The sequence below is a fragment of the Schistocerca americana genome, chromosome 8, assembly GCF_021461395.2.
Source record: "Schistocerca americana isolate TAMUIC-IGC-003095 chromosome 8, iqSchAmer2.1, whole genome shotgun sequence".
Lineage (NCBI taxonomy): Eukaryota > Metazoa > Arthropoda > Insecta > Orthoptera > Acrididae > Schistocerca > Schistocerca americana.
The window spans coordinates 505,624,839-505,652,519 of NC_060126.1; the positions used below are offsets into that span (position 1 = coordinate 505,624,839).

The 27,681-nt window shown below is 43.7% G+C and overlaps 1 protein-coding gene across 1 annotated transcript in view; it reads right to left on the reverse strand.

The window, feature by feature from the left end:
• The window catches only part of LOC124545409, a 54,699-nt gene that overhangs the window by 23,725 nt on the left and 3,293 nt on the right, over window positions 1-27,681 (reverse strand). Inside the window, exon 2 of the mRNA XM_047124324.1 lies at window positions 9,148-9,399. Within this exon, the coding sequence (XP_046980280.1) occupies window positions 9,148-9,340 (193 nt within the window). The 5' untranslated portion in view covers window positions 9,341-9,399. The remainder of the gene's footprint in view (window positions 1-9,147; window positions 9,400-27,681) is intronic.

A 27,681-nucleotide genomic window follows, 5' to 3' on the forward strand; every position in this document is an offset into this window, starting at 1 on the left:
TTTAAAAGACTGCATACGTGCGACACGTCGTGCGAGAAATATGGGAACAGAGATGCAATAAATGTAGCGTAATGGTTTTCATGTAGCATACAGCGCCAGTGAAAGGTACATTTTAGAAATAGTAGACCGTGGACTGACTGTACTTTGATTTTTATGTTTTGCACACAGTCTACGGACTTTTCCCATAAAAAAACCTTGCTTCATTCAAAGAAGTGTTAGTCCGGCCGAACACTGCGTCCTCTGCTGTGAAAAGTAAAGTGTAGACCTCAACTTTTTTTCTTCTTGTTCTTGTTTCCTTCTCTGCTCTAACGGTTGCTAAATGCTTCATTTCTTGTTCATCTGTTGCTGCATTTATTACATTATGTGCTCCACGACAATTTGTAATATTGCTGCTTCGAATTTGAAATCCTTTTCTTAAACTTATAGTGACATTTTTTACTAAATATATAAATAAATAAACACCTTAAGTTTAGATTAACATAATTTGCTTTATTTCTTTTGCTTTACCATGATTTATTTCTTCAGGCAGCTATAAATGACGCTGCAGGTTTCAGGAGTAATTTTACATAGTAACTGTACAGATAATCTGCAGTGAATTAGAAGTCTGCAAATGGTTAGTAACCCTAACATAGCTTACAGTGAATCTCACCATATCACACTATCGACATTATTTCTCGTCAAATGAGGCTCAGCGATCTTTCACAGCTCAAAAGAGCGTTTCTCGTCCATGGTTAAAAAAATTCGGAAATCGTCGTGTCCTTCAGTAACTAAGCGTGGGTGAATTTCTTCCTTTGAAACAACCGTGTCTATGTCCACAGCTTTCATTCACCTTGTCTAGGTCTAAGAGAGTCGAGGCAGTTCGAAGTTTTTGCTCTTTGTTATACCAAGCTGCGACTCGACCAACACGGCCTGAGGCAGAAACAAGCAGCCAGCGACAAAGGCAGGGCGGCGCTGCCAACAAGTTAAATATGTGCGTGTGTAGACTCACTCCGGCTTTCAGGACTACGCCGGCTGAAGAAATTACATGTCCCAAAATAGCGGACGAACGTAGACCAAATCTTTACAAGGTAAATGAATGGCAGTGTGAATGGCATGAAATTAAAAAAGCTACAAGAGTTTAATGAATGAATGATGGCCTGGCATTATTGGCGGGGATACCGCTTCTAGGTCTGTGCGGCCGCCTGATGCAAGTCTTTCTGTTTGACGCCGTTTCGGCGCCTTGCGCGTCTCTGCGATGGAGATGAGACGAGATGCCGGCCGCTGTGGCCGAGCGGTTCTAGGTGATTCAGTCTGGAACCGCGCTACCGCTACGGTCGCCGGTTCGAATCCTGCCTCGGGCATGGATGTGTGTGATGTTCTTAAATTAGTTAGCTTTAAGTAGTTCCAAGTTCTAGGGGACTGATGACCTCAGATGTTAAATCCCATAGTGCTCAGAGCCATTTTTGATTTTGAGATTAGGTGACGTGACTGGGACATCATAGAGTCCGCGAGCTAAGAAAATCTCCAAGCCGGCCAGGGAATCGAACACGAGGCCCCGTGATATAGAGGCAGCGACGCTAAGCACTGGATCACGAGTTGAGGACCCCAGAAGAGTTCACCACGTATCCCCTGACATCAGAGAGATTACAGTTGAAACACTTCCAGCCAAGTCTCGGAGCAGTGCGCCTCAGTATAATGGCCCCTTCCCGCAATACATGTTTAAGAGTGCGAAACGACACTCAGAAATGTGCGACTATAGACGTGTAGGGACTCTGGAGCACTTAGCATTAATTTGTCAGCTTCTGCTGGACGTTAGGGAGCAAGTTCCCTCTTAATATTTGTGTGACGTTCTAAGATACCCAGAACTATATTCGTCGTTTCGAAAGTAGAGGTCTGTTTCCATGTCACTTTACTCACTATGTTTCATTAAACACTCTTATTACACATAACTTTGGTTGCAATACGAACAATAATCGTGTCCCTCCCTTAGCAAAAGCCGGCCGGTGTGGCCGAGCGGTTCTAGGCGCTACAATCTAGAGGCGCGACCGCTAAGGTCGCAGGTTCGAATCCTGCCTTTGGCATGGCTGTGTGTTATGTCCTTAGGTTGGTTAGGTTTAAGTAGTTCTAAGTTCTAGGGCACTGATGACCACAGAAGTTAAGTCCCATACTGCTCAGAGCCATTTGAACCTTCGCAAAACGTAGGGGACAACTAGTATCAAGCTGATTTCGTCGACACCGCGTGGTCTTGATGACCTCATCACACATTTTAGTTAAGTTTCTAGAATTAAGCTTACCCCACATCGTAAAAGAAGAAAACATTTCTTGCAACGTATTCTGTGTAGCCCCTACATTTTGGGGTTTGGGCCGTAGCCAAAGACATAATTTTGTGTACGTATCGCCTCCAGCCGCAGTAGACAGTTTTTAAATATATTCATTGCTAGTCGTAAAGACTTTCCCTCTTGCATTTCTATTACAGGTCGTTAGACACGAAAGTGGTTCTAAATTGTCTTTGAATTTAGAACCACTTCTGAGTCAAACCATCTGCAATAGAAATTCACAAGGACAACTTTTTATGAAATTTAATACATATAAAAATGTATCCTGAAACTTGAGACGATGTGTAAAAAGAATTCTGTATCACTGATGATGACCCAAATACCAAAGTGCAGAAGCTACGAAAAAATATTCCAGTAACTGTTTTCTCTCTGTGATTTGCGGGAAACTAAATTGTTGTTAATCCTATTTTACTGAGAGTGAGGACAAATTTTTTTAAAGTACAGCCGATTTATTCTCATAAGCCAGCGATGGCTTCTTAATAATGGTATAGTCTGGGAGCGAGTAACGTGGTGAACGCAGCATGCAGCCTTGTTCGTTAACTGACTAGCACACGCAGCCTGTGCACCTGTGACTGTGCCCCCATTTCGCCGTATGCAAATGACGCAGCGTGGCGTGTGGTAGCAGCGACAACACCCCCCTCCCCCCAATTCTACCTTACTGCCAATTCCACTCACACATAGTCCTCTCTGCGGCACCTCTGAGTAGCAGCCGGTAGCCAGGGCCGCTTTTTCCACGTTCTTAATTAACAGTTGTGTGACAAAATACACGCTACTAACACACGGTTTATACATGGTGCTCGCCAATTTCGCTTCGCAACAGACTTCATCCAAAAACGAATATCACCTTAAAAACATGCTTTTCCTTAAGCTGGGTCCAGGGCCACGAAATACAGATTAAAAGGAGCCATGGTCCCTTTCAGGATCCGGTCATCTTGCAGAAACCTCTTAAAGAAGATAGACGTGACTGCACCTGCACACACACACACACACACACACACACACACACACACACACACACACACGTAATATACTTACAACAAAATTCAAAATTTGCTGGAGAGTATTCAAGAAAACAATTCAGAAAAATCTGCTTTAGAGGAAAGGATACACAGATGGCAAAAGAGTATGTTATAACTAAGAACACGTACAACAAATAATGTTTATCTGAAGCAGCACACCAACACAGTGGTGAAACCAGAATGTCTGGATGCTGAAGACCGTCTAGTATCGAATTATTAGCTTGATAAATTAAGGTATTAGAAAGAATAATTATACGGAAAATACTAGCTCCTCAGAAAAACGCAGCATTTAGGAAATTGTGAATTAATCCTGAAATTTATCAAAACAGACTCACCACGCAGATCTTCAAATATCTGAGGGAAAAGAAATCAACCATCACTTCGATTCCCGAAGGGACCATCGCGGCAATTCGCCCCAAATAATTTAGGGAAACCACGGAAAACCAAACTCAGGGTGGCCAGACTGGGATTTGAACCGCCGTTCTCTGGAATGCTAGTCCACTGCCTGAGCGCCCTCACGGGCTGGCAGACAGCCTGGGCCCTCTAGAGAGAAATGCATCTAACTAGCGCCGCGCGCAACTGCAAACTCCTCTGAATAGCTTTCAGGTTATTTCTCCTCTTCGCAGTTTCCATTTCCAAAGGATGAATCCATTCCAGTTTTCCCATTTGCAACCACGGGCTATTCCTTATACTTGCACAGTAACAAGCAAATTTTAAAACATTTTTCAAATTGCTTTTACTGCATTATCTATAACTAACAAGTCAATCAAAGTAGGCAAAAACATAATTTATCGACAAACATTTAACATTGCTCATTAAACACGTCCGATTTAAGTGGCATAAGATTCATTGTGTTGTATTGTATTAAACCGGGGACCTAGAAACGACGGCGAGGCTTCGTCCCGCCGTAGCCCTCACTGGTTCACAACAGGCCACAGCAGCCCACCCACCCCACCGCTGTCCCACACCGAAGCCAGGGTTATTGTGCGGTTCGGCCCCGAGTCCCTCCCCCCGCCGGGAACTTCTCATACCAGACGAGTGTAACCCCAAACGTTTGCATGGGAGAGTAATTATGGTGTACGCATACGTGGAGACTTGTTTGCGCAGCAATTGCCAACACAGTGTAACTGAGGCGGAATAAGGGGAACCAGCCCGCATTCACCGAGGTAGATGGAAAATCGGTTAAAAACCATCCACAGGCTGGCCGACATACCAGACCTCGACACTAATCCGTCGGGAAGCAGCGTGTTCCCCGAAGCTTGTTATATAGAGAACGGAAAAGGTGAAAATCTGAGGGTGCCAGATCGGGAGAATAAGGTGGGTAGGAATGACTTCCCAAACCAACTCCTGTGTAGTGTTTTTTGTTAGCCTAGCAGAATGCGGGCGTCCGTTAACGTGGAGTAGCAAAACTTTACGTAGTCTTGCTGGTCGTTGTTCTTGGACTGTGTCTGCAAGACGTCTCAGTTGTTCACAAATAAATATCAGCAGTTATGTTCACACCTCGGGGAAGAAACTGGTAGTAGTCCACACAGTCCTTGTTCCACCAGGTGCATTACACGGCCTTTTGCTCATACGTGCAGGTCTTTGTACGGAGAATTGCTAATTTCTTTGTCTTTCTTTTCGTTGTGTTCTTCTGGAGATACAATTTGTCGTCACCAGTAACGATACAGGATAGGAGAGGTCGGTGTCGTCCACGAGCCAATTGATGACGAGGGAGTAGAAATGCACACGCGGCCACCGTCTGATTTTTGTGATTTTGACTTAGAGCATGCACTCGATCTTTCAACCTTCCCTTTGCACGCAAATGTCGCACGACGGTGGAGTGATCACAGTTGATCACATTTGCCAGTTCTCGAGTTCACTAATGTGAATCATTGTGGAGTAATGCGTTTAAAAGATCTACATCAAACCCAGAAGGTCTTCCTAGACACGAAGAGTCACTAATTTGAAAACGATCTTCCTTAAAACAAGAAAACCATCTCCTGACCATGCACTGTTCGATGGAATTATCCCCACACACGGTGCAAATGTTCCTGGCCGCCTCCGTTGCTGTCACCCCTCCATTGAACTCAAATAGGAGAATATGTCGGAATATGTTCCGATTTCTCCATTTGGCGCTACACCATCTAGCATCCATAGCTCCACTTACTAACCCCAAGCGACAAAATGACAATATGTAAACTCGGATACCAATAGTGAACTACAAATACAAAACGACAGTCGACAAATAAACCCGTAGCCACCGGAGTAACAACATCAAAAACAAAAAGGCTACGCACTTACGCACCTATATCTGTAACGAAACATGATGCTCTTCTTTGAATCTCCACCTGGTACGCATCCCATACTGACGAGCAGTATTCAAGTATTGGTCGAACAAGTGTTATTTGCAAGCTACTTCCTTCGTTGATGGACTACATTTCCTGAGGCTTCTTTCAATGAATCTGTCTGGCATCTGCCTTACTCGCGATTAGTTTTATGTAGACTTTTCATTTCAAATCGCTCCGTACGCGTACTCCTAGATATTTTATAGAAGTAATTGTTGACGGCGATTGTTCTCTTTCTGTGTATATATTCGCAACACGTTACATTTGTTTATCTTGAGAATCAATTACCACTCCCTCTCCAAGCGCAGATCCTCTGCAGGTTTTCCTATGTCGCGACTTCTGTGTATTCAACAGCGTCATCCTCGAAAAGCCTCGTGGAACGTCCGACGTTAGCTAATAGGTCATGTATATCTATTGTGAAAGGTAATGGTCCTAAGGCACTCCCCTGGAACACGGCCGAAGTTACTTTCACATCTGAAGACTTCTCTCCGTTCAAGCTAACATGCTGTGTTCTGTTTGTAGCAAACTTTTCAATCCAGTCACACAGTTGGTCTGATATTCCATATGTTCGTATCTTGATCGTTCGGCTGCACTGCGGAACTGTATCGAATATTTGCCAGAAGTGAAGGAACGCGGCATCTACCTGGGCGCCTTTATCTACTGATTTCCGGGTCTCGTGGACGAACAGAGCGAGCTGGGTTTCGCACGATCGTTCTTTTAAGGAACCGTGTTGGTTCCTACAATATGGGACGCTGTTCGTTCGGACTTTTGTCTCCAGTCGTAGATGGAAAAGTTCTATTTCGAAAGCTCCATCGTCTATTTTATCTTGCAAGATTTTCCTTCTCATCCCAGCTACTGTTAAATGTGTGAAAATTTGTGCACAAACGATATCGATTTTCACCTTCAGTTCTTTTTCCCCTAAATACTTTGCCACTAATGCAAGGAGGCACCTCGTCGCATCACTGGCTGTTAAAAACACATCACAATCGCAGTCCAAAATCTATAACAATACGAAATTACTCTAACGAGGATATGGCCCGCAAACACGTAAAGCAGTAACTAAACAGACAACTGATGTTATTAGTAGGCTTAATCATTCGCAGCTCGACAAAAACAATTACGGGCGAATTACAGCATGTCGCTTGTGTTTCTTCAATTTCCATCTGTCTTGCTGCAGGACAAAAATCCTTGAAAAATATAACTTAAATCATTTGTGGTTGGAACAATTATTTTTAGACTGATATAACCGTTCCGGATGTTAATAAAAAATTCCGTACATAAATCAATTCTTCGATGAATTAATTAACGAGTTGAACTGTGATCCAACCTCTAAAATATCGAGCATTTGCTGTGAAGGCGAACCATTCTTGTGTATTTAACAGCTAAGCTAAGAGTCAAGTTATTAGTAAAAGGTGCAGTGTAGTAAAAATACGTGGCACCTTGGCAGCGCATTTTTATATTTCAAGCAATACCCTTAACTACCTATTCATTTCATTACTAAAGATAGCACTGAAAGTGGCATAATATTCAAACACCTGCGTTGTGCTTCAAGTTTCTCTTTACGAAATTTCTGTCCTTCAGTGTTAATTTTTACACGTTCTGTTAAATATACGTGACATTCGAAAGTCCATTATTACCTGCCTGGAAAATAGTCACGTAAAACGTGCGAGAGAGGTCGTAGCTAACAAGAAATCATTCAGAGTCCACACACCGCAAAAACGCAACAATAATAAATCTAAATCGGTTACCGCTTGTCGCTTGCAGTCAAGGAGGACTCTCCCCTTAGTTTGCAAATCTCCTGTCGTAATCCCCAGGCTTGTTCGTATATACATGATTTCTTGGTCCCTGAGTCGTCAATTTTCTCGAGTTCAGGTTTCGCTTGCCGTAATTTAGGGGGGAGGGGGGGGGGGGAGTACAAAAATAAAAAAGAAAACATATTTCGTCATCGTTTAGCTTTGGAAACACTTCTGATTTCTTCAGTGGCAAGCTGTGGCTACATTTATTTTTACTTCTCCTGCGCTGTTTCACTCCTGCTGCTCCGGAAAGTGTGAAAATGTAATGTCTTTTAGATAAGTTAAATCGTTATTCCTAGACTACAAAAATATTTTGTAGTTCTAATTTCATAATTATTTCAAAAATTTGTCATTTTAATGGCTTTAGTTAACAATGCATTTAAAATAATTCAAAAGCAGTGTGTTCGGAAGCTCCCGTTATAAACTTCCAGGACTTGCGAAGGCGAGTGAGTACGTAGTATTGTGAATAGAAACCCGTGTCCTGAAGCGTACCGTTTTCGTTCTACGACGGTTTCAGTTCAGATGTGTAACGCCTCCACCTGTGCTGAATCAAAGAGAAAAGTGTCAGAGCTGCTCGTCCCGGTATGCAGCAGGGCAGACGGGGTGACGTGTACTGCGTCAGCCGGGCACCTGACGCCACTTAACCCTCTCCTGTAGACACAGAGGTAGATCTGTTGGCACGAGTTCTGGTTGCTGCGCTAGAAACTGAGGAGACACGAAGTGGGATGGAGAGTGTGTTGGCAGAACACCTTGTCTGTAACAACGTTGGTGGTCGCCACATCGAGCCGCTTTTGTACTGCAGTACTGTTCTGTACGTACAGTACGCTGGATTCTCTTAAGTTTTGGAATAATGTAAACACGTAATGTTTAAGTGTCAAAACAAACAAATGTACTTAAGTGATAAATGGATGTTTCGTTATGTGTTCTTTCGAATTGTTACCTAATAACTGAACTGGGTCACGCCTAATTCAGTTCCTACGGCAGAAGTGGATGAGTTTAACTTCTCAAATAAACCGTCGCAGAACGGAAACGGTACTTTTCCGGACGTGGGTTTCTATTCAAAATGTTATGTAATCACTTACCTCTAAAATTCCTAGAAGTTTTCACGGCATATTTCACACTAAAAACATTGTCAGAAGTGAAAAAAGTAATAAGTGACAGATGAATGTCTTAAGACTGACACGGCATCGAACTCGAGACCTTGGGGTCCTTGGTCTAGCACTTGACCACCAGCCAACCTAGAGGACAATAATAACAGTAATTCTGACTGTGTAGGTTACAGTAACATAGTTTTTGCTTCGTTCTTGTGTAATAGCATTATTAATTTTTGGCCTATTTTTTTGTGACTGTATTGGAAAGAGAGTGAGCAGATAGTCGTGAGATTCAGACTTGTTTCCCATAGTTTTTCTAAATAGCTTCAGACGAATCAGAGAATGATTCCATGAATAAGGTCACAGTCGATTCGTTCCCCGTCCTTGTCGTTATCCAAATTGGTGCCCAGCCTCTAGTTACTTCGATACTGACAACGTGTTAAACTCTAACCTTCATTCGTTTCTACTTACGTGGTGACTGCTACAGCGACGTCATATCAGGCACTGAAGTCGAGGAATGCCAGAACAGTCTAGGGCTGTCGGTAGGGTGGTCTAACAGAGCGGCGAGGAAGCCGTGCCGTGGTGTGCTGTGCTGCACTCACCTGGTGCTGGGACGCGCAGCGACGGAGGGCTGTCGGCGTCGCCGGCAGGCCGGCACTGGAGCTGGAACTGGAAGTGGCTGCCACGAGCAGCCGGCGGAGCGGAAACAAAACGATGAGCGCGGCCCATCGGGCGGGGAAGAGAGCAGCGCGCAGCAGCCGTGGCCAATGGCGGTGCTCCGGAGGAACCTGCCATCTCTGGCTGGAGCTGGAGCTGGGCAGCGCCGTCTGTCCGTGCGAATGCCGGAATGCTTCCTGAAACACCAGAGCCACCGTTAACTGCATTCGGGGTTGTTAGGCGCCGAAGGAAGGGGGGAGGATATCACCTGAGGCGGAACACGAGCCAGATCTGGGGAAGGACAGGTAAGGAAAGTGGCCCCTTATTTAGCCTGCATTTATCGCTAACCTCTCGCCCAGCGCAAAGTCCCAAGCGACTAGTAAAAAGGCGCAGGTGACTCCCTTATATAAGAAGGGCCAAAAAACGGACCAATATCCGTAACATCGGTTTGCTGCAGAATCCTTGAACAAATCTTCAGTTCTAATATATTTTCTTGAGACAGAGAAACTTATGTCCACGAATCAGCACAGTTTTAAAAAGCATCGGTCGTACGAAACTCAGCTTTCACTTTTCTCACTTGATATACTGCGAACTATGGATGAAGGGCAACAAGCGGATTCCATGTTTCTAGATTACCGAAAAGCACTTTCACGATGCCCCATTGCAAACTGTTGACGAAGGTACGAGAATATGGAGTAGGTTCCCAGATATGTGAGTGCCTCGAGGACTTCTTAAGTAATAGAATCCAGTACGTTGCGTTCGACGGCAAGTGTTCATCGGAGACGAGGGTATCGTCAGGAATGCCCCAGGGAAGTGTGATCGGACCGCTATCATTATCTATAAAATAAATGATGTGGCGGACAGAGCAGGCAGCAATTTGCGGTTGTTTGCTGACGACGCTATGCTACTTTCATGTGTCCTCGTTGAGTGACTGTAGGAAGATACAAGATGACTTGGACAAATTTCTGGGTGTGTGATGAGTTGCAGCTAGTTCTAAATGTGGATGGGTAGCTAAAACAAAACCGTAATGTTCGAATACAGCATTAGTAGTGTGCCGTTTGATACAGTCACGTCGATTAAATATCTATGCAGAGTGACGTGAAGTGGAATAAGCACGTAAGGACAGCAGGCGGGAAGGTGAATGGTCGACTTTGGTTTATTTGGAGAATTTTGGAACAGCGCAGCTCATTTATAAAGGTGGCAGCTTACATGAAACTAGTGTGACCCGTTCTTGAGTACTGGCAGAGTTTGTGGGAGCCCTACCATTTCGGATTACAGAAAGACATCAAAGTAATTCAAAAATTTGAGCTAGACTTGTTACTGGTAGGTTCAATTGGCAGACAAGTATTCCGGAGATGCTTCATGAACTCAAATGGGAGGGGTTGGAGAGAACAAGACGTTCTTTTCGCTAAACACCACTGAGAAAATTTAGAGAAACAGCACTTTGAGGTAACTGCACAACGATTCTACTGCCGCAAATGTACATTTCGCGGAGGCATATAGCCAGTCATTTTTCCCTCTCTCTATTTGCGAGAGGAACGAGATAGGAAATGTTTAGCAGTGTATACAGGGTATCCTCCACCGTGCACCGTATACAGTGGCTTGCAGAGTATTTATATAAACGAAGATATTTCGATTTTTTTTCAAGTTGTCAGATACGGCACAAAACTGTTCAAGGGTAAAAAGATGTACGCATTTGAGTCTTTTACACAGCAGACAGATTGTGCTGGGGCGAGCGTCATTAAGATCAGACAAAAGCCTGTCATTGTTGAGAACCTGAGGCAATTTAGAACACAGGCGATGTTTAATCATGTAAACTCTTACACTGCTGTATTTATTACTGAATAAGATACTACTGTTTTATTTTAGGCAGAAAAAATAAAAAATTTTGAACCATTCTCAACCACAAATATTAATTAATTATTAATATAACAATGTAGTGGTATGACTGTAATAAGTGTTAATTTGCAACGTATCGCTTTCATGCGCAACGCCCAAGTACGAGGAATATTGAAAGTGAAAGCGGTGTGGACCGTTGGGTGGTGAGGGGGAGGGGGGGGGGGGGGTGAGGTGAGGCACTGCTGTGCGTTCTGCAGTCCTTAACGTTCGCTTTTGAATAAGCAGATCTTACATTATTCAGTCAAACTCAACATCATAAACAAAACGATGTCAGATAGCCGAAAAATTGTTTCAGCGCCAATAAAAAAGTAGTTTTTATGAGTGTATCTTATAAGGCTGCGATTTAAAATGTACCCCAAGCGTGAGCGAACATTACATACCAAAACTACATCTACATCTATACCCACACTCTGTAAACCGACTCTGAACTGTGCGGCAGACCCTTCATGGTTGCTACCCTTTCCATTCCCTTATGGAGTTTAGGCAGAACGACTGCTTAAGGGCACCTGTTCGCGCTGTGACTAGTATAATCTCTTCTACGCTGTCCCTGTGGGAGCGATATGTAGGCGCTGCAGTAAATTTTTAAATGTACCACTTAGTACTGGTTCTTGGAACTTTGTAAGTAGGCTGCCATAACATGTTGACGTATATCTTCAGATGTCCCATACTTTTTCAGTGAGGCTATAATGTTCTCCTATGGGTGAAACGAATCTGTGGCCAGCCGTATTGCCCTGATTTCTATACACGCATTACACAGGATTAGTCCTGTTTGGTAGGGACCCATACACTTTAGAAGTATTACAGCATGGATCACCTGAGTATTTTGTAGACAACCTCCTTTGTAGACAGGTCGCATTTTACGAGTGTCCTACCAATGAACCTAAGCATGATACCTGCTTTACCTACTACTGTGTGATCACTCAATTTTATATCTTCAGAAATTGTTACTCAGGTATTTATGAGTTGACTCTTCCAAATAAGACTCACTGATTTTTGTAGTCATATGGCACTATATTTCTCTGTTCTGTTAAGTCCACAATTTAAAATTTCTAAATATTTAAAACAATTTACCAATTTTTGCATTAGTCTGATGGTTTATGAAGCACTTACTAAATAATTGTGCAGCTTTTTTCAGACAGTATTTCATTATAAGTAACTGCATCATCTGCAAAAAGTCAGAGATTACTATTAACATTGTCTTCTAGGTTGGCTCGTGGTCAAGTATTAGATCAAGGACCCCAAGGTCTCGAGTTCGATCCCGGGTCAGTCTTAAGACATCAATCTGTCACTTATTACTCTTTTTACTTCTGACAATGTTTTAATGTGAAATATGCCGAGCTTAATCATGATTCGTAGTCCAAACTGTAGCGCTTAGCGCTCCCCCCCCCCCCCCTAACCTTCGGCAACTGGTGATTCTCACGGCACACTCACCATTGGCTCCTTATGTCAAAATAATTTACGTTCCTATAACGTGTGCATTATTTTGGCTCTAAAAATGTAGTCGCCTTTAGGTGTTACGAAAATCAACCAGATTACTATTGCTGTGGCTGACATACAGGTAATTTGAAATGTTTCGTTAGCTTTAAAGCGGCACCGTATTTAAAGCCAAAAGCCCTGTCCGAGATGGGACCAGAACCAACAGCGTCTGTTTTATGTGCCACCTGCTGCTGCCCGTACACTAATGGCTCCTTTTACGACCACTCTGCATGCGAGAGGCACTCCCCTGTTGTGTAAACAAACTCATTACAAATAAATCTGCCCTCTATGAGCCAGCCGTGAATCTTTCCGGCGTCCTGTTGGATGTGCCGTCTGAACGCAGTGGTCACAGCTCGCAGAAAGCCGCCACGTGTCTGGGTTTACGCCAGCTCTGGCCTGAGCCCCGTCACACGCCATGTCCAAAGTCTTCGTCTCATGTGGGACGGAAATTAATTTATTTTTTGTACGTGGCAGAGATCGTTGTTGTTGATGGGATTGGTACGCGTGTAACATTTTTGTGTTCATACAGCGTCATTCAAAATTCTCGTTACAGGCTTCTAGGGGTTGTAGAGGGAACTTACCAGATGAAGTTTTGATAAGGAAACCTTGTCGGTAAATGTGCCGCTTGCATGAATAATCAGTTTGAGGATCGGATAATTTTCAAATTTACGCTCCACTACACGGTAGAGAGGATGTGCTTTGACACGTGTGCTGTAGGAGCAGACGGGATGTGCAGTGTTTGGAGTATTTGTCCTCGGGTTCTCTGTTACGTGACGAAGGACGTCGTCTTCAGAGTCGAGAGTGCAGCGTGTCCGTGGAGGACCACAGTCAACCCCCTGTTTGTGAACGTACGAGTTCCTCGCAGCCGTCGTTGTAGTCGGACGAAGGCGTTACGCCTTGTCGTAATTACAACCGGGACTCAAGGTGGCGCCCTGTCGTCAGCTTGTGTGCGTACTGTGAAGCGGGATCCTCGAAAATGACCCGATCTTCAAACTTATTTTACATCCAAACGGTACATTTCCGGGTATGGGTTCCGTATCAAAACTTCACCTACTAAGCCCCTCTACAGCCCCTAGAAGTCTGTAATAGGAACTTTGAATCAGGCTGTGTATTTATTTGTATTTGTAAAAATTAAAAATGACAATCATTAAGAAACAGGAATTTGTAAACTACACGATCTTGTATATAAATTTGCAACGCTTTTCAGCAAAACTTGTAATTTCATTTCAAAAGAGGAAATCGGTTCTGATCTTCAGTGTCGCTTAAAACTGCTCAGTAGGGTTTCGCTGTACAGGTCTCCTGGGAATTTGGTAAGTACTTCCCGATGGTCCGTACAGTTATGAGACAAAGCACTAGGACTAGTGCCCAACGCGAGATTTCCCGCCACCTGCTGAGGTTGCGGGCACGCGAGCCATAAGGAGAACATACGAGCGAAGCAGAGACGAATCCCCCGTGTGAGGACAATACGGACCGTGACTGAGGGAGATACAGTGACTTACGCGACTCTGACAAGCGGCAGACTGTTAATGGCCCGGCGCCTGGGAACGAGCCCCTCGGAAACGCCGAAGCTGGTCGGCTGTTCACGTGCTGCTGTTGAGGAATCTGTGGACAGTGGTTGAAGGACGGCGAAACCACGAGTAGGCGACGCCCCCGCCTCACAGCAGAACGTGGAGGTCGGAGGCTTGCCTGCTCTGTAAAGCGACTGTGGCAGATCTGACGGCAGATTGCTTCGCAGCGCACATTCTTGAAGGTGGAGATCGGTAGCAGACGGCCACTGCGTGTGGCGTCGCTGAAGTGACGACACGGTCAGTTACGATGACATTGGGCACAGGATCACAGAGATTGGACTGTGAATCAACGGAAACGTGTGGCACGACTGGATAAATCACGTTTCTCGTTACATCAAGTTGATGATAGGTATGGATACATCGTCATGCAGTAGAAAGGTTACTCTAGATATGCACTACGCCACGGATGCAGGTTGGTGGGCGTAACTTCATGCTACAGAGGGCATTCATCTGGGCTGCCACGGGACCTGTGGCTGTAATCGAAAGCGCCGAGACAGCTGTGGACCACGTGAACGTTAATGGCGGATACCTGCATCGCCTTATGCTGAATGTCTTCCCCGACGGCTGTGCATACTCCAGCAGGATAACTGTCCGTGTCACGAGGCTAGAATCGTGCTACAGTGGTCTGAGGAACATGAAAGCGGTATCACTTTCTTTCTCGGTCACGAAATTCGCCTGATCTGAACTCGACGGAACGCGTCTGGGAAGCTATCGGGCGCCAGCTCCGCGCTCACAAACCACTGGCCTATGATTACGGGACGTGTGTGTGTAGCTATCTGGTAGCGGGTACGTCGGGCTACCTGCCAACGACTTAAAGAACAGCTGCTTTATTGTGTTCCAGAGATGGGCCATCAAGCTGCTAAGCAAGTGGTGATAATGTTTGAGCTCTTCATTATGTATGACAGGTTTGTACTGTCGTCATAATCCGGATGAATGAACCCGATTACCCACTCTCCTAGAGTAGCGACCCACCAGCATTCCTGCGGTAGTAAGCTGCTCAAGAAAATTTTGCGCCTCCCTCATGATTTGGCAGTTTATATGCTTTTTAAAAAATCTGATACCTTCTTGGTCATCAGTCTTTTGACTATTGAAATTCGCTACGGACACTCACCTGCGTAATGGTGATAAATTTAAGCCAGCACTCTCGGTGCAGTTCAGCGGAGCGCACAGTGACTCCAAGCGTGAACGAGATACTGCGGCTTACCACCGTTGGTCAGTCTGTCAGTATACCTCGACGGTCGTTTCGAGTTTAGTCCGTACGTGCACTGTCACTTTACAGCAGCAAGTGATGTCGGCACTAGAATTTGGCCGCCGAATTGCGGTACACGAACATTGAAACTGTACGCCGGGATCCGAAACGTTGGAACTTCCGTCTCGCAGTGGTCGCCAGCTGTCAACTACACCAGCTTAGTGCCGCTAGCTACAAATTGTAGCTCGTGAGACACCCTAAACCGAAAAAACGCGCAGCCTTCCTCAGCATCTCAGTTTGTGTGACGAAGGTCCAAGAACTGTCGTCATTCTGTTCTAAGCGGGCAGAATACCTAGGCAATTCTTATATCCCGTAAGCCAGTGTGTAAGTAGGCTGTTTAGGTTTTTTTATTGGTAAACGCCACCTCTGTATAAAAATCACTGGCTGTGCTGTGTGCAGTCTGTGGCTGCTTTGCATTGTTGTAATACTCGCCATTGTAGTGTTAGGCAGCTGGCTGTGAACAACGCGTAGCGTTGCGCAGTTGGAGGTGAGCCGCCAGCAGTGGTGGATGTGGGGAGAGAGATGGCGGAGATTTGAAATTTGTCATGAACTGCTATATTTATATATGATGATATCAAGGTAAATACATTGTTTGTTCTCTACTAATATCTTTCATTTGCTAACTATCCCTATCAGTAGTTAGTGCCTTCCATAGTTTGAATCTTTTATTTAGCTGGCAGTAGTGGCGCTCGCTGTATTGCAGTAGCTTGAGCAGCGAAGATTTTTGTGAGGTAAGTGATTTGTGAAAGGTATAGTTTAATGTTAGTCAGGGCCATTCTTTTGTAGGGATTTTTGAAAGTCAGATTGCGTTGCGCTAACAAAATATTGTGTGTCAGGTTAAGGACAGTCGTGTATAATTCTTCAAAGGGGACGTTTCAAGTGTTTTTCCATATTTGACTTTCCAGAAGCCTACAAAGAAGAAATTAACTTGTCTCAGCAATGTAAAGAGCGACCCGAGTTTCACACGATCGGTTTCAATGAACGTCGTTTTGACACGGAGTTGTTCTATTTTTCGAAAAAACTGTGATACGCGAGTAGCAATTACGTAGCTCCTTATTTGTTACGTCGTCCGAACCGCAAAATATCATGACAGCCGTCATCAGATGATAAATACCCTGTTTCTAGCGTGTCAGCAGTTTCTCTGCAGTGTAAAAACTCTAAAACGGTTGACGCTTGTTATTCGATAAGCTGCTTTTAACAAACTCGGTTAGTAAACGCTGTGCCCATCTTATTATGAACTGTAAATCAGTCTGAAGATTTCTAGATGCCTGCAGAGATTACATTATACGTTTTGCTATTGGGTAAGACAGGTAGTACAGCTACCGGGCAGCTGGAGCACTTAATGTGGTCGTCCTTTGGCTCCGAGATCGTAAACAAAAATAAAGGAGAAGCGGCCTATTTTGAAGTAATGGCAACACGCCAGCCCACCTCCTCGGATACGGGTATTTCAAGTTCTTCACTTTTGGAAATATCCAGAACCTTTCGTCACATAAAAATTACGTCCATACTTTACACATTTCGAACAGAGGTTTAGTTTCGGTACAAGACTCGTAATTTTAGTCTTCCGAATGTGTTGAGCACTTTGAACACGATGAACAGAGCTTCATGTACGCAGATTTTTTCCTCGGAGCTACCTCGACCACTCACGTAACATGATGGCTTGAACGTGTAAGTCGTTATTTTGAAATAAGTATTTTACTGAATCGATCTTCGGTTGTGAGCAGTGTTATACCTGATTTTTCTGTTAAATATTCTACTTATCTTCCGTTCTGCTACAAGGACACAACGGCAGTAGCTGATCTTAACTTCGTCATATTGGCATGTTCCAAGTTCACGACTGCACAATCAGACTTGTATAAGAAATTGGTTGCGAGAGATTACCGCCTCCCTAGTAGTTCCTGCTTTACTCCACCGTTTTGATAAATATAACTTGCTCACAGACTTTGAAAGCCACCAGGATCCAAATTTAATTTGATTTGCCGAGATCTTCATTTTTCAAATGGCATCAGACCGGTTCGTAATCGGATTTGTAATTATTGTTTTAACTTGCGTACGTACCTCTGTTGTTCTTGTACATTAAATTTTCATTATTGGTGCCTCATGCATTTTATGCCACTGTTCTACTGGCACTATTCTACATGCCTTCGGTTGTGTTGTTTGTCATTTTGGTTTTTCTTTCATTTTAAGTACGTCTGTCTGTATGCTGCAATTCTCACGTTGCTATACGGTGTTATTTGCAATTCTTTTCTTCAGCTATCGTTGTACGTATTGTATGATGTAAGGTGTTTGTCCTTCAATGTTTTGCCTTTTCTGTAAGAGCATATGTTGCTGTGAAGTGCTGTTTGTAATTGTGCTGCAGTTTCATTGTCATCACTTTCGTTGGCTGTCTAGTCTTTGTCTAATTGTGCTTTTATTTTATCTGGTAACTTGGTAATTTTGTGCTATTCTGCTGTTTTGCGTTTGTGTTTCTTTGGCACTTTATAGCCGTTGTTGGTTGTATGATCCTTATAACCCAAAGCCAAAATGAAGAAATAAATGTAATATATTCCTTTCATATTTGTCCAATGGTATAGAAGAAAAAATACGATTTTCTTCGTGGTAAACCGAACACCGTAGAAGACAAATAGTTTTATAATACCATACATTCCTATATTATTATTATTATTATTATTCGTAGCGTTTATCCCGCGCTAGCAGGGTGCGCCTCCATTTGGGTCTGCCTAGGGCATCTTCATAGGTAGCATTGATGAATTCCATATCCTTCTTGATGTTATATATATAAGAAGAGGGGAAGAAGAGACACAGTGAATACATGGGAAGTATATATATATATATATATATATATATATATATATATATATATATATATATATACTTCCCATGTAATATATATATATATATATATATATATATATATATATATATATATATATATATACTTCCCATGTATTCACTGTGTCTCTTCTTCCCCTCTTCTTATCCTCTTCTGCCCACGTCTTTCCCCTTTTTTCCACATTCGTTTTTTTTTTCTCTCTCTGTGTACTGTTTCCTGTCTGCCCTGTCATCTGTGGAGACATCCTGTTTCTTGAGTCCTTTGATGGTTTCCTTTACCCAGTTGCTTTTCAGTGTATTTGTCGTGTTATAAAACCTTCTTGGGCAGTCTATTTTCGTCCGTTCTCTTTAGTGTCCGTGGGACTTTGCCCTCCTTCTTCTGATGTTTGTAATTATCTCTGTCTGTTCCTACAGTTTTTTCGTCAGTCTCTTTATCCAAATCCCCTTTTTCGGACCTGGCCCGCAGAACTTTCCCACCACTTTCCTCTTGTTCTTGTGTCTACTCGATTTTTGTTCTTACCTTGATTATTGTTGTTTCTGAGGCGTACAAGGCTTCTGGTAACACTAACTTATTATAGCGACTGGTGGACACACTTCTTTTGTTGTAGTGGTTCCATGTAAGTTTGTATGCTTTCTGTAATTTTGTGATCCTTTCCTCGTCTGTTTTCGAGTGCAGTGCTGTTTACTGTATAATCTCTTCCAGGTATCTGATACCTTATACTTTGGTTATCTTTCCATACTTAGTTTACAGTGGCGCGATCTGTGGATTTTGTGCCTATATACTGTATTTTTCTATATGAGATTTGTAGTCCTGTTTTCGCTGAGGTTTTGTGTAGTGTATCTAGAACTTCATCGTGCTTGGGTAGCTCAGTTGGTAGAGCACTTTCCCTTGAAAGGCAAAGGTCCCGAGTTCGAATGTCCGTCCGGCACACAGTTTTAATCTGCCAGCAAGTTTCACATCAGCGCACACTCCGCTGCAAAGTGAAAATCTCATTCTGGAAATTCATTGGCTTCATTTGTTTTTATTTGCTATGATCAAAATGTCATCAGCAAAGGCGAGACATTTTATGTTGATGGTTCTTTCCTTATCTCCAGCCACCTTTCCCCCTTTTGTTCCATGTCCTGATTATCTTCTCTAAAAAAGAGTAAACAGAATGGGTGACAGACCATCTCCCAGTCTCAATCTTGTCTTGATTTCGGATGGTTCTGAGACCTTTGTCATGAACGTCACTTTGGACGTATGTGAGACAGTCTTGCAGAAAATAAAGGCGAAACGCGTATGGCACTAAAATTGTGTTTTATTCAGTTGCTGTCAGAGGGCCCATAAGTAAAAATTATCAATATACCCTAATATTTGTTAGAAGTCGTTGAACAATCTGACTCTCCAGTACTGGTCGAATACATTCTCAGTAACTTGTGCGCCACGAGTGACGCTGCCTCAGGAAGTATACACTGTTTCCATCTCTGTGTTAAACCGTAACATAACATTACAGCTCTTGTTGAGTAGATTGTGGTAGCACTTTAAAATTCTAAATGCGATAAATAACTGTATGAAATATTGAAAATCGATTTTTACTGGCGCTGGAAGGTGTTAGAAACGCAACTGCCACTGTGTACCATGAACAGAGTTACCTGTTTAGTAATATAAAGAGCTAAATTTGTGTGACCGGTTTCAGGAGCTGCATGAGATGCTTCACTTTCGTTTCTGTGTAATACTGCACAACTCAGTGACGATAAACGAACGCAATTGCACTTATTTTCGGTTCTACCATTGCAGCAAGAAGACGTAAATAGCGTAATGACATACAGACATCCTTGTGTCAATACAAAATTTCCTACGTCATGGGAAAAAATGCGTAGCCAATATGGCAGAACTCTCCCTAAATGGGTTTATTTAATAACCCAAATATTACTTTTCGGTTTCATAAAATCTATACTCTTTTGTTAAACTATTATTTTATTGTCAGTATGCAACTATGGTTACAACCAAATAGTGTACAAGTATACAAGTAGTTCCGCGAAAATGATAGTAAACGTCAGGGAAGGAAAGGAATATTAGTGGTTTGTCGCTGATTGGTTCACCAAAGCTATATTGGGCGAAGAATGTGCTGGGTGCTCAGAAACAGTCTGAAAAGTTTGTAAGGGTGTTGCAAAGTATGTTGTGCCGAGAAAGAAAAGTCGACACGTTGCACCGTGTCCGAGTTAATTACCACTCAAGTTACGCAATCCACTGGTTGCGCACGCAAATTCGAGCGGCCCGCCGGAGACGGTGTCGCCGTATGTGTTCCTCGTTTGGTTTCCTAAAACCGAACAAGAGTGATACAAAAACGGGACACGGGACGGTAGTAAAGATCGCACATGAGCCAAAGGAGCAGTCTCGTGCTCTGTCATCTGCGCTATAATAACAACAGACACTACAGTTTGAGTCACAAATGACGGCCGCCGAGATTAGGCTCCTTCTGCCCACCTACGTCACGAAATTCTCCGACAGCCAGTGAGCGTTCAGTAGCGTTTTGAGCGCGCTGGGGTGAATGTCGAGCCTATGCGAGCATTAAACGTTGACCGTAGTGAGTTATTTAGCGATCTTTTGTTCCGTTTGTTGCGAGTTTTCATGGATGATGGTGGTGTTAACCGACAAAATCTACACAAGCAAGTGAGAGATATAATTTGCAGGACAGGCGCTTACATCAAACACAAAACACGTGTACGCACGTACCGCAACTGTCGCTTGAAATCGACAACAACGTAACCCGTGGCCGTTTCTCGACCTGCGCCAACCGCCACCGTTCGTTGATCGGATAGTAATTCTATCTGGCGGGCTGCTTGAATTTGCGCGAGCAATGGCCTGAATGGCTAATTTCAGTGCTAAATATCTATCAAATGGCGCAACGTATCGAATTTGTCTTAACAATTATTTTCTCAGCACAACCTACCCTGCAACCCCTTTGGAAATTTTTGGTAAGTTCCTATGGGACTAAACTGCTGAGGTCGTCGGTCCTTAGGCTTACACACTACTTAATCTAACTTAAACTAACGCTGACAACAACAACACACATACACACATACACACACACACACACACACACACACACACACACACACACACACACACACGCGCGCGCGCGCGCTCACACACACACGCACGCACGCCCGAGGGAGGACTGGAACCTCCGACGAGGAGACCGCGCGGCTACCCCGCGTGGTGGCAACAACACCCTGGGAAGCTTTCCAGACTCTTTCCTACCACGATGAATAAACCTGGCACGTTATACAGTGTCCTGAAAATACTGTAAAATATGAACAGTGTTTTTGGGACAAATAATATACACACGGAAGAATATCAGCGAAGCTAGCCGTTACCACAAAGTGGAATTGTCATAAAAAATTTAAAAGGTATCACATGTGAGCGACGGATCGCAGCCACCCCTCGCATGTTATACCGATGCAGCCGACCGCGTCCACATCGTCACACGCCAGCCATTTGCCAAGGAGCTTTAAACAGTATTACGAACGTCACTCTGTGGAGAAGTTCTAGTTGGAAAAGTATCTGCTATCTTCAGCAGCTGACGCACTTGATTTCCTTATCGCCATGAATACATGCAAAAAAACAAGTTGTTATTTATTAAACTTCTTCTGAAGTGCTTTACATGGGAACTATGTTATTTTTCAGACTATATTGCGTTTTTAGTGACGCAGAATGGATTGTGCACATCTTGCCAGTGTGCTAATACAGTTCATCTCTCTTTGATAAGTCCTCAATTCCTCTTTCTTTCATTAATCTCATAGTTTTTCAATGATTTGCATAATTCGTTTTTTAGTGTCGGTGTATCTGTAGAAATGTTGTCAATAGCCTCATTACTGATTGCTATAAAAAAATACTGTAGGAGCGAGATTTTGATTATTTTAAATGACACGCGACTTGAGTACATGTGAAAGATGTATGTCATTATCTTCAGGGGTTAAAAGTTTTAATAATGCGTATAATTATTTCATAAATAACTCAAAGTCATCAGATTGAGGCCATTGTATCGCGACCATTAAAATGAAGCTCCCATCAATTCTACTTCTATAGCACAAGCTTCAAAATGCTAATCAGTGCAAAACCATAGTGTATATTCTGTTTTATTTCTTAATACAAATGGCAACTATGGCACTTCTTCGAGTGGTTCATGGTTCATGGATAATTATTAATTCTAACGTTAATTTCTTACTCGATGTTGAAAAGGTGAAACGAAACAAAAATGCACAACCGTACTTCGGAAACGAGTCGCATTCATATTGCAACACATCACTGTTAACCAGCCAGGAGCCGCGCGGGGTAGCCGCCTCGTCTAGAGCGTAGTGTCACTGTCCGCGCGGCTACCCCCGTCGGAGGTTCGAGTCCTCCCTCGGGCACGGGTGTTTGTGTTGTCCTTAGCGTAAGCTAGTTTAAGTTAGATTTAGTTGTGCGTAAGCTTAGGGACCGATGATCTCAGTAGTTTGGTTCCATAATACCTTACCACAATTTTTTTAAAGAGCCAGGCAGCCATGTTGCCTGCACGAATCGCATGCGGCCCATCAGATTGCCTGTAATTTCCATGCGATCAGCGACCAATCCCTGCGATTTGCCCACACACGTGCGATCTGCGAAGCGACCAATTAGACGGATCGCTGCGATCCATCCCTCGTGTGTGGGAACCTTAATGCCTGTACGCGTTGTTTTATGCAAAACGCCGGTTTATGGTCAGACATTGGCAGCAATATTGTATGTTATAACGACCAATTTCGCGATTTCGGTACAAAGCAATTATTTTCCTTCCCAAAATAACAGTTTGAAAACAGATTATGGAGGGTGCTTGTACAGTAGGTACTCACACATAATATGGTTTAAACCCGCAGAATAAAATTCAACTCCACGGCGGATAGCAATGCGACGACGTGTCTTGGTCACTAGAGTGTATATAAAATAAATTAAGCGGGGACGACACACACACGATGCAGTAAACCTCACGGCTAAATAGGCGTAATATTCTGTTTTAAATGCAACTGAACTGTTTACGGCCGAGTTAGACTGGCAGTTCCTTCGGCAGGACATTGACTGAACATAATGAAATATGAAATAATTCCCCACCAAAACTACGAAATAATTTAGAAACACTGAAACACTTTGGCACAAAATGGAACAATAAATAATAAATCTGTGAGAAATGTAATTAGCTGCTGCGGCGCACGTCTGTTCTTGTTGAATAAATCTGTCTGCTTTGTTTTTGTCTCCCAGTGCCTGCGTGTGGAGCAGTGGTCAGTGTGTGGAGACAGCGAGAGTGCCTACCCGGCGACCTTTTTCAAGCAAGCGCGTTTGGCAAATGGTTCAAATGGCTCTGAGCACTATGGGATTTAACATCTGAGGTCATCAGTCCCCTAGAACTCAGAACTACTTAAACCTAACTAACCTAAGGACATCACACACATCCATGCCCGAGGCAGGATACGAACCTGCGACCGTAGGGGTTGCGCGGTTCCAGACTGAAGCGCCTAGAACCGCTCGGCCACTCCGGCCGGCTGCATTTCACAGCGTTATACGTTGTGAATATACAGGGTGAGTCACTAACGATTGCCACCTAGAATAACTCCGAAAGTGTGATAGGAGCTGATACGTTTGTGGGACAAATGTTGCATGGGACAACGGGCGCATAATAAGACGTTGGTTTTTTGTTGCTAGGTGGGGTCGTGTCAGAGATATGAAGGTCAACTTTTTTTTTTTTTTTTTTTTTTTTTTAATGGAGTGCTATAGTTTGGTACTTATTTTCTGATAGCGGCTATCGAGACGAATACAATGATGTGTAACAGTAAGGTCTTTGAAGGTCAACGAAGGTCCAAAAGGTGGCATGAACGTACATTTACAGAAGGTGTTCGAAGTTGACCTTCCTGTCTGTGACGCGACCCCACCTAGCAACGAAACACCAACGTCATGTTGTGGCCCCCGTTGTCCCATGCAACATCTGTCCCACAAACTTTTCATCTACTATCATACTTTCGGAGTTACTCTAGGTGGCAATAGTTAGTAACTCACCCTGTACGAACAAATTGAATAATTATAGCAAATTATCAACCAAACATTTTGTACAAAATAAGTTTTTAAAACAGTCAATACATGTCTCTGATTACTGAGGCAAAGAATACGTGTACCTCAAGCGACTAATTTTTTACAAAGCGAAAAAAATATGTAGATGGCTAGAACCGCGGCGTCCGAATATCACTACTTTCAAGTTCCTTTTTGCGTGGGTGCCACTGTCCTCTAGCACACGCACGGTTACCATCAATTTTTCTGATAAGTATTGGAGTCAGGAGTGAGAATACTGAACACTAAACGTGGACCATAATAAGAAAGTGTACTGCAGTTGAGCATGGAAGCGGAGATTACGGTTCCATACTGAATGCGTTCCCCCACTCACTGTAAACATGCAGCACTGAATTCCCTTAGAGCCCAGGAGGAACAAGTCCTACTTCGAGTAAGTGGGAAAAATGCCGAATAAAGGACTCTGTGGATCGAAATAGAATGGATGTGTACACATTACCGTATCAGTCATTACTGAAAACTGGACTAGAAGGGATGGAAAAGAAGGGTAGGCATAGTGGAGACAAGCATGCATATGCGAATACCGTACAGTGGTCGTAGTATGAGACAGTTATGCTGGAATGAAATGAAGTAATAGCTGGTAAGCAACAGCTATGGAGAACCGCAACAAACCGAACTGAGTCGGTTGCAGGGCCAACAACGGCATCATTTCATTGCTGGAAACTTACGCTCCTTACTTACTGGTCTAATTCACTTCTCTCCGTACTTCTATCTACATAAACCATCTTTTGAATAGGGTGGATAGCAATGTGCGGCTGTTTGCTGATGTTGCTGTGGTGTACGAGAATGTGTCGTCGTTGAGTGACTGTAGGAGGATACAAGATGACTTGGACAGGATTTGTGATTGGTGTAAAGAATGGCAGCTAACTCTAAATATAGATAAATGTAAATTAATGCAGATGAATAGGAACAAGAATCCTGTAATGTTTGAATACTCCATTAGTAGTGTAGCGCTTGACACAGTCACGTCGATTAAATATTTGGGCGTAACATTGCAGAGCGATATGAAGTGGGACAAGCATGTAATGGCAGTTGTGGGGAAGGCGGATAGTCGTCTTCGGTTCATTGGTAGAATTTTGGGAAGATGTGGTTCATCTGCAAAGGAGACCGCTTATAAAACACTAATACGACCTATTCTTGAGTACTGCTCGAGCGCTTGGCATCCCTATCAGGTCGGATTGAGGGAGGGCATAGAAGCAACTCAGAGGCGGGCTGCTAGATTTGTTACTGGTAGGTTTGATCATCACGCGAGTGTTACGGAAATGCTTCAGGAACTCGTGTGGGAGTCTCTAGAGGAATGGAGGCGTTCTTTTCGTGAATCGCTACTGATGAAATTTAGAGAACCAGCATTTGAGGCTGACTGCAGTACAATTTTACGGCCGCCAACTTACATTTCACGGAAAGACCACAAAGATAAGAGAGATTAGGGCTCGTACAGAGGCATATAGGCAGTAATTTTTCCCTCGTTCTGTTTGGGAGTAGAACAGGGAGAGGAGATGCTAGTTGTGGTGCGAGGTACGCTGCGCCACGCACCGTATGGTGGATTGCGGAGTATGTATGTAGATGTAGATGAAAGTCTGTGCCCTGACATCAATTTCCTGAAGCAGTACGACACAATTCTCGAAAAATACGAGTATTTTGAAAAATTCGCCTTCGAGTATTAACTTCCCTGTACCAGTCCCGAACGGCGCGTGGGAAAAATGATTGTTGGTAAGCCTCTGTATTAACTCTAATTTCTCGAATTTTCTCAACGTGGTGCCCGCATCTCGTGGTCGTGCGGTAGCGCTCTCGCTTCCCACGCCCGGGTTCCCGGGTTCGATTCCCGGCGGGGCCAGGGATTTTCTCTGCCTCGTGATGGCTGGGTGTTGTGTGCTGTCCTTAGGTTAGTTGGGTTTAAGTAGTTCTAAGTTCTAGGGGACTTATGACCACAGCAGTTGAGTCCCATAGTGCTCAGAGCCATTTGAACCATTTTTTTTCTCATCGTGGTCATTTCTCGAGATGTATGTGTAAGTAACGTATCAGACTCTTCCCAAAAAGTACTCTCTCGAAACTTCAACAGTAAAATTCTTCGTGATGCACATCTTTCCTGTGGCGCCGACTAAACTGTCCCCTGACGAAACGCGCCCCTATTCATTGGATCTTCTCTCTCTCTTCTACCACTAATACCTGGCAGATAAACAATACAGGGCTATTACAAATGATTGAAGCGATTTCATAAATTCACTGTAGCTCCATTCATTGACATATGGTCACGACACACTACAGATACGTAGAAAAACTCATAAAGTTTTGTTCGGCTGAAGCCGCACTTCAGGTTTCTGCCGCCAGAGCGCTCGAGAGCGCAGTGAGACAAAATGGCGACAGGAGCCGAGAAATCGTATGTCGTGCTTGAAATGCACTCATATCAGTCAGTCATAACAGTGCAACGACACTTCAGGACGAAGTTCAACAAAGATCCACCAACTGCTAACTCCATTCGGCGATGGTATGCGCAGTTTAAAGCTTCTGGATGCCTCTGTAAGGGGAAATCAACGGGTCGGCCTGCAGTGAGCGAAGAAACGGTTGAACGCGTGCGGGCAAGTTTCACGCGTAGCCCGCGGAAGTCGACGAATAAAGCAAGCAGGGAGCTAAACGTACCACAGCCGACGGTTTGGAAAATCTTACGGAAAAGGCTAAAGCAGAAGCCTTATTGTAAACGTACAATAATTGCTACAAGCCCTGACACCCGATGACAAAGTCAAACGCTTTGAATTTTCGGCGCGGTTGCAACAGCTCATGGAAGAGGATGCGTTCAGTGCGAAACTTGTTTTCAGTTATGAAGCAACATTTTGTCTTAATGGTGAAGTGAACAGACACAATGTGCGAATCTGGGCGGTAGAGAATCCTCACGCATTCGTGCAGCAAATTCGCAATTCACCAAAAGTTAACGTGTTTTGTGCAATCTTACGGTTTAAAGTTTACGGCCCCTTTTTCTTCTGTGAAAAAAACGTTACAGGACACGTGTATCTGGACATGCTGGGAAACTGGCTCATGCCGCAACTGGAGACCGACAGCGCCGACTTCATCTTTCAACAGGATGGTGCTCCACCGCACTTCCATCACGATGTTCATTTCTTAAACAGGAGATTGGAAAACCGATGGATCGGTCTCGGTGGAGATCATGATCAGCAATTCATGTCATGGCCTCCACGCTCTCCCGACTTAACCCCATGCGATTTCTTTCTGTGGGGTTATGTGAAAGATTTAGTGTTTAAACCTCCTCTACCAAGAAACGTGCCAGAACTGCGAGCTCGCATCAACGATGCTTTCGAACTCATTGATGGGGACCTGCTGCACCGAG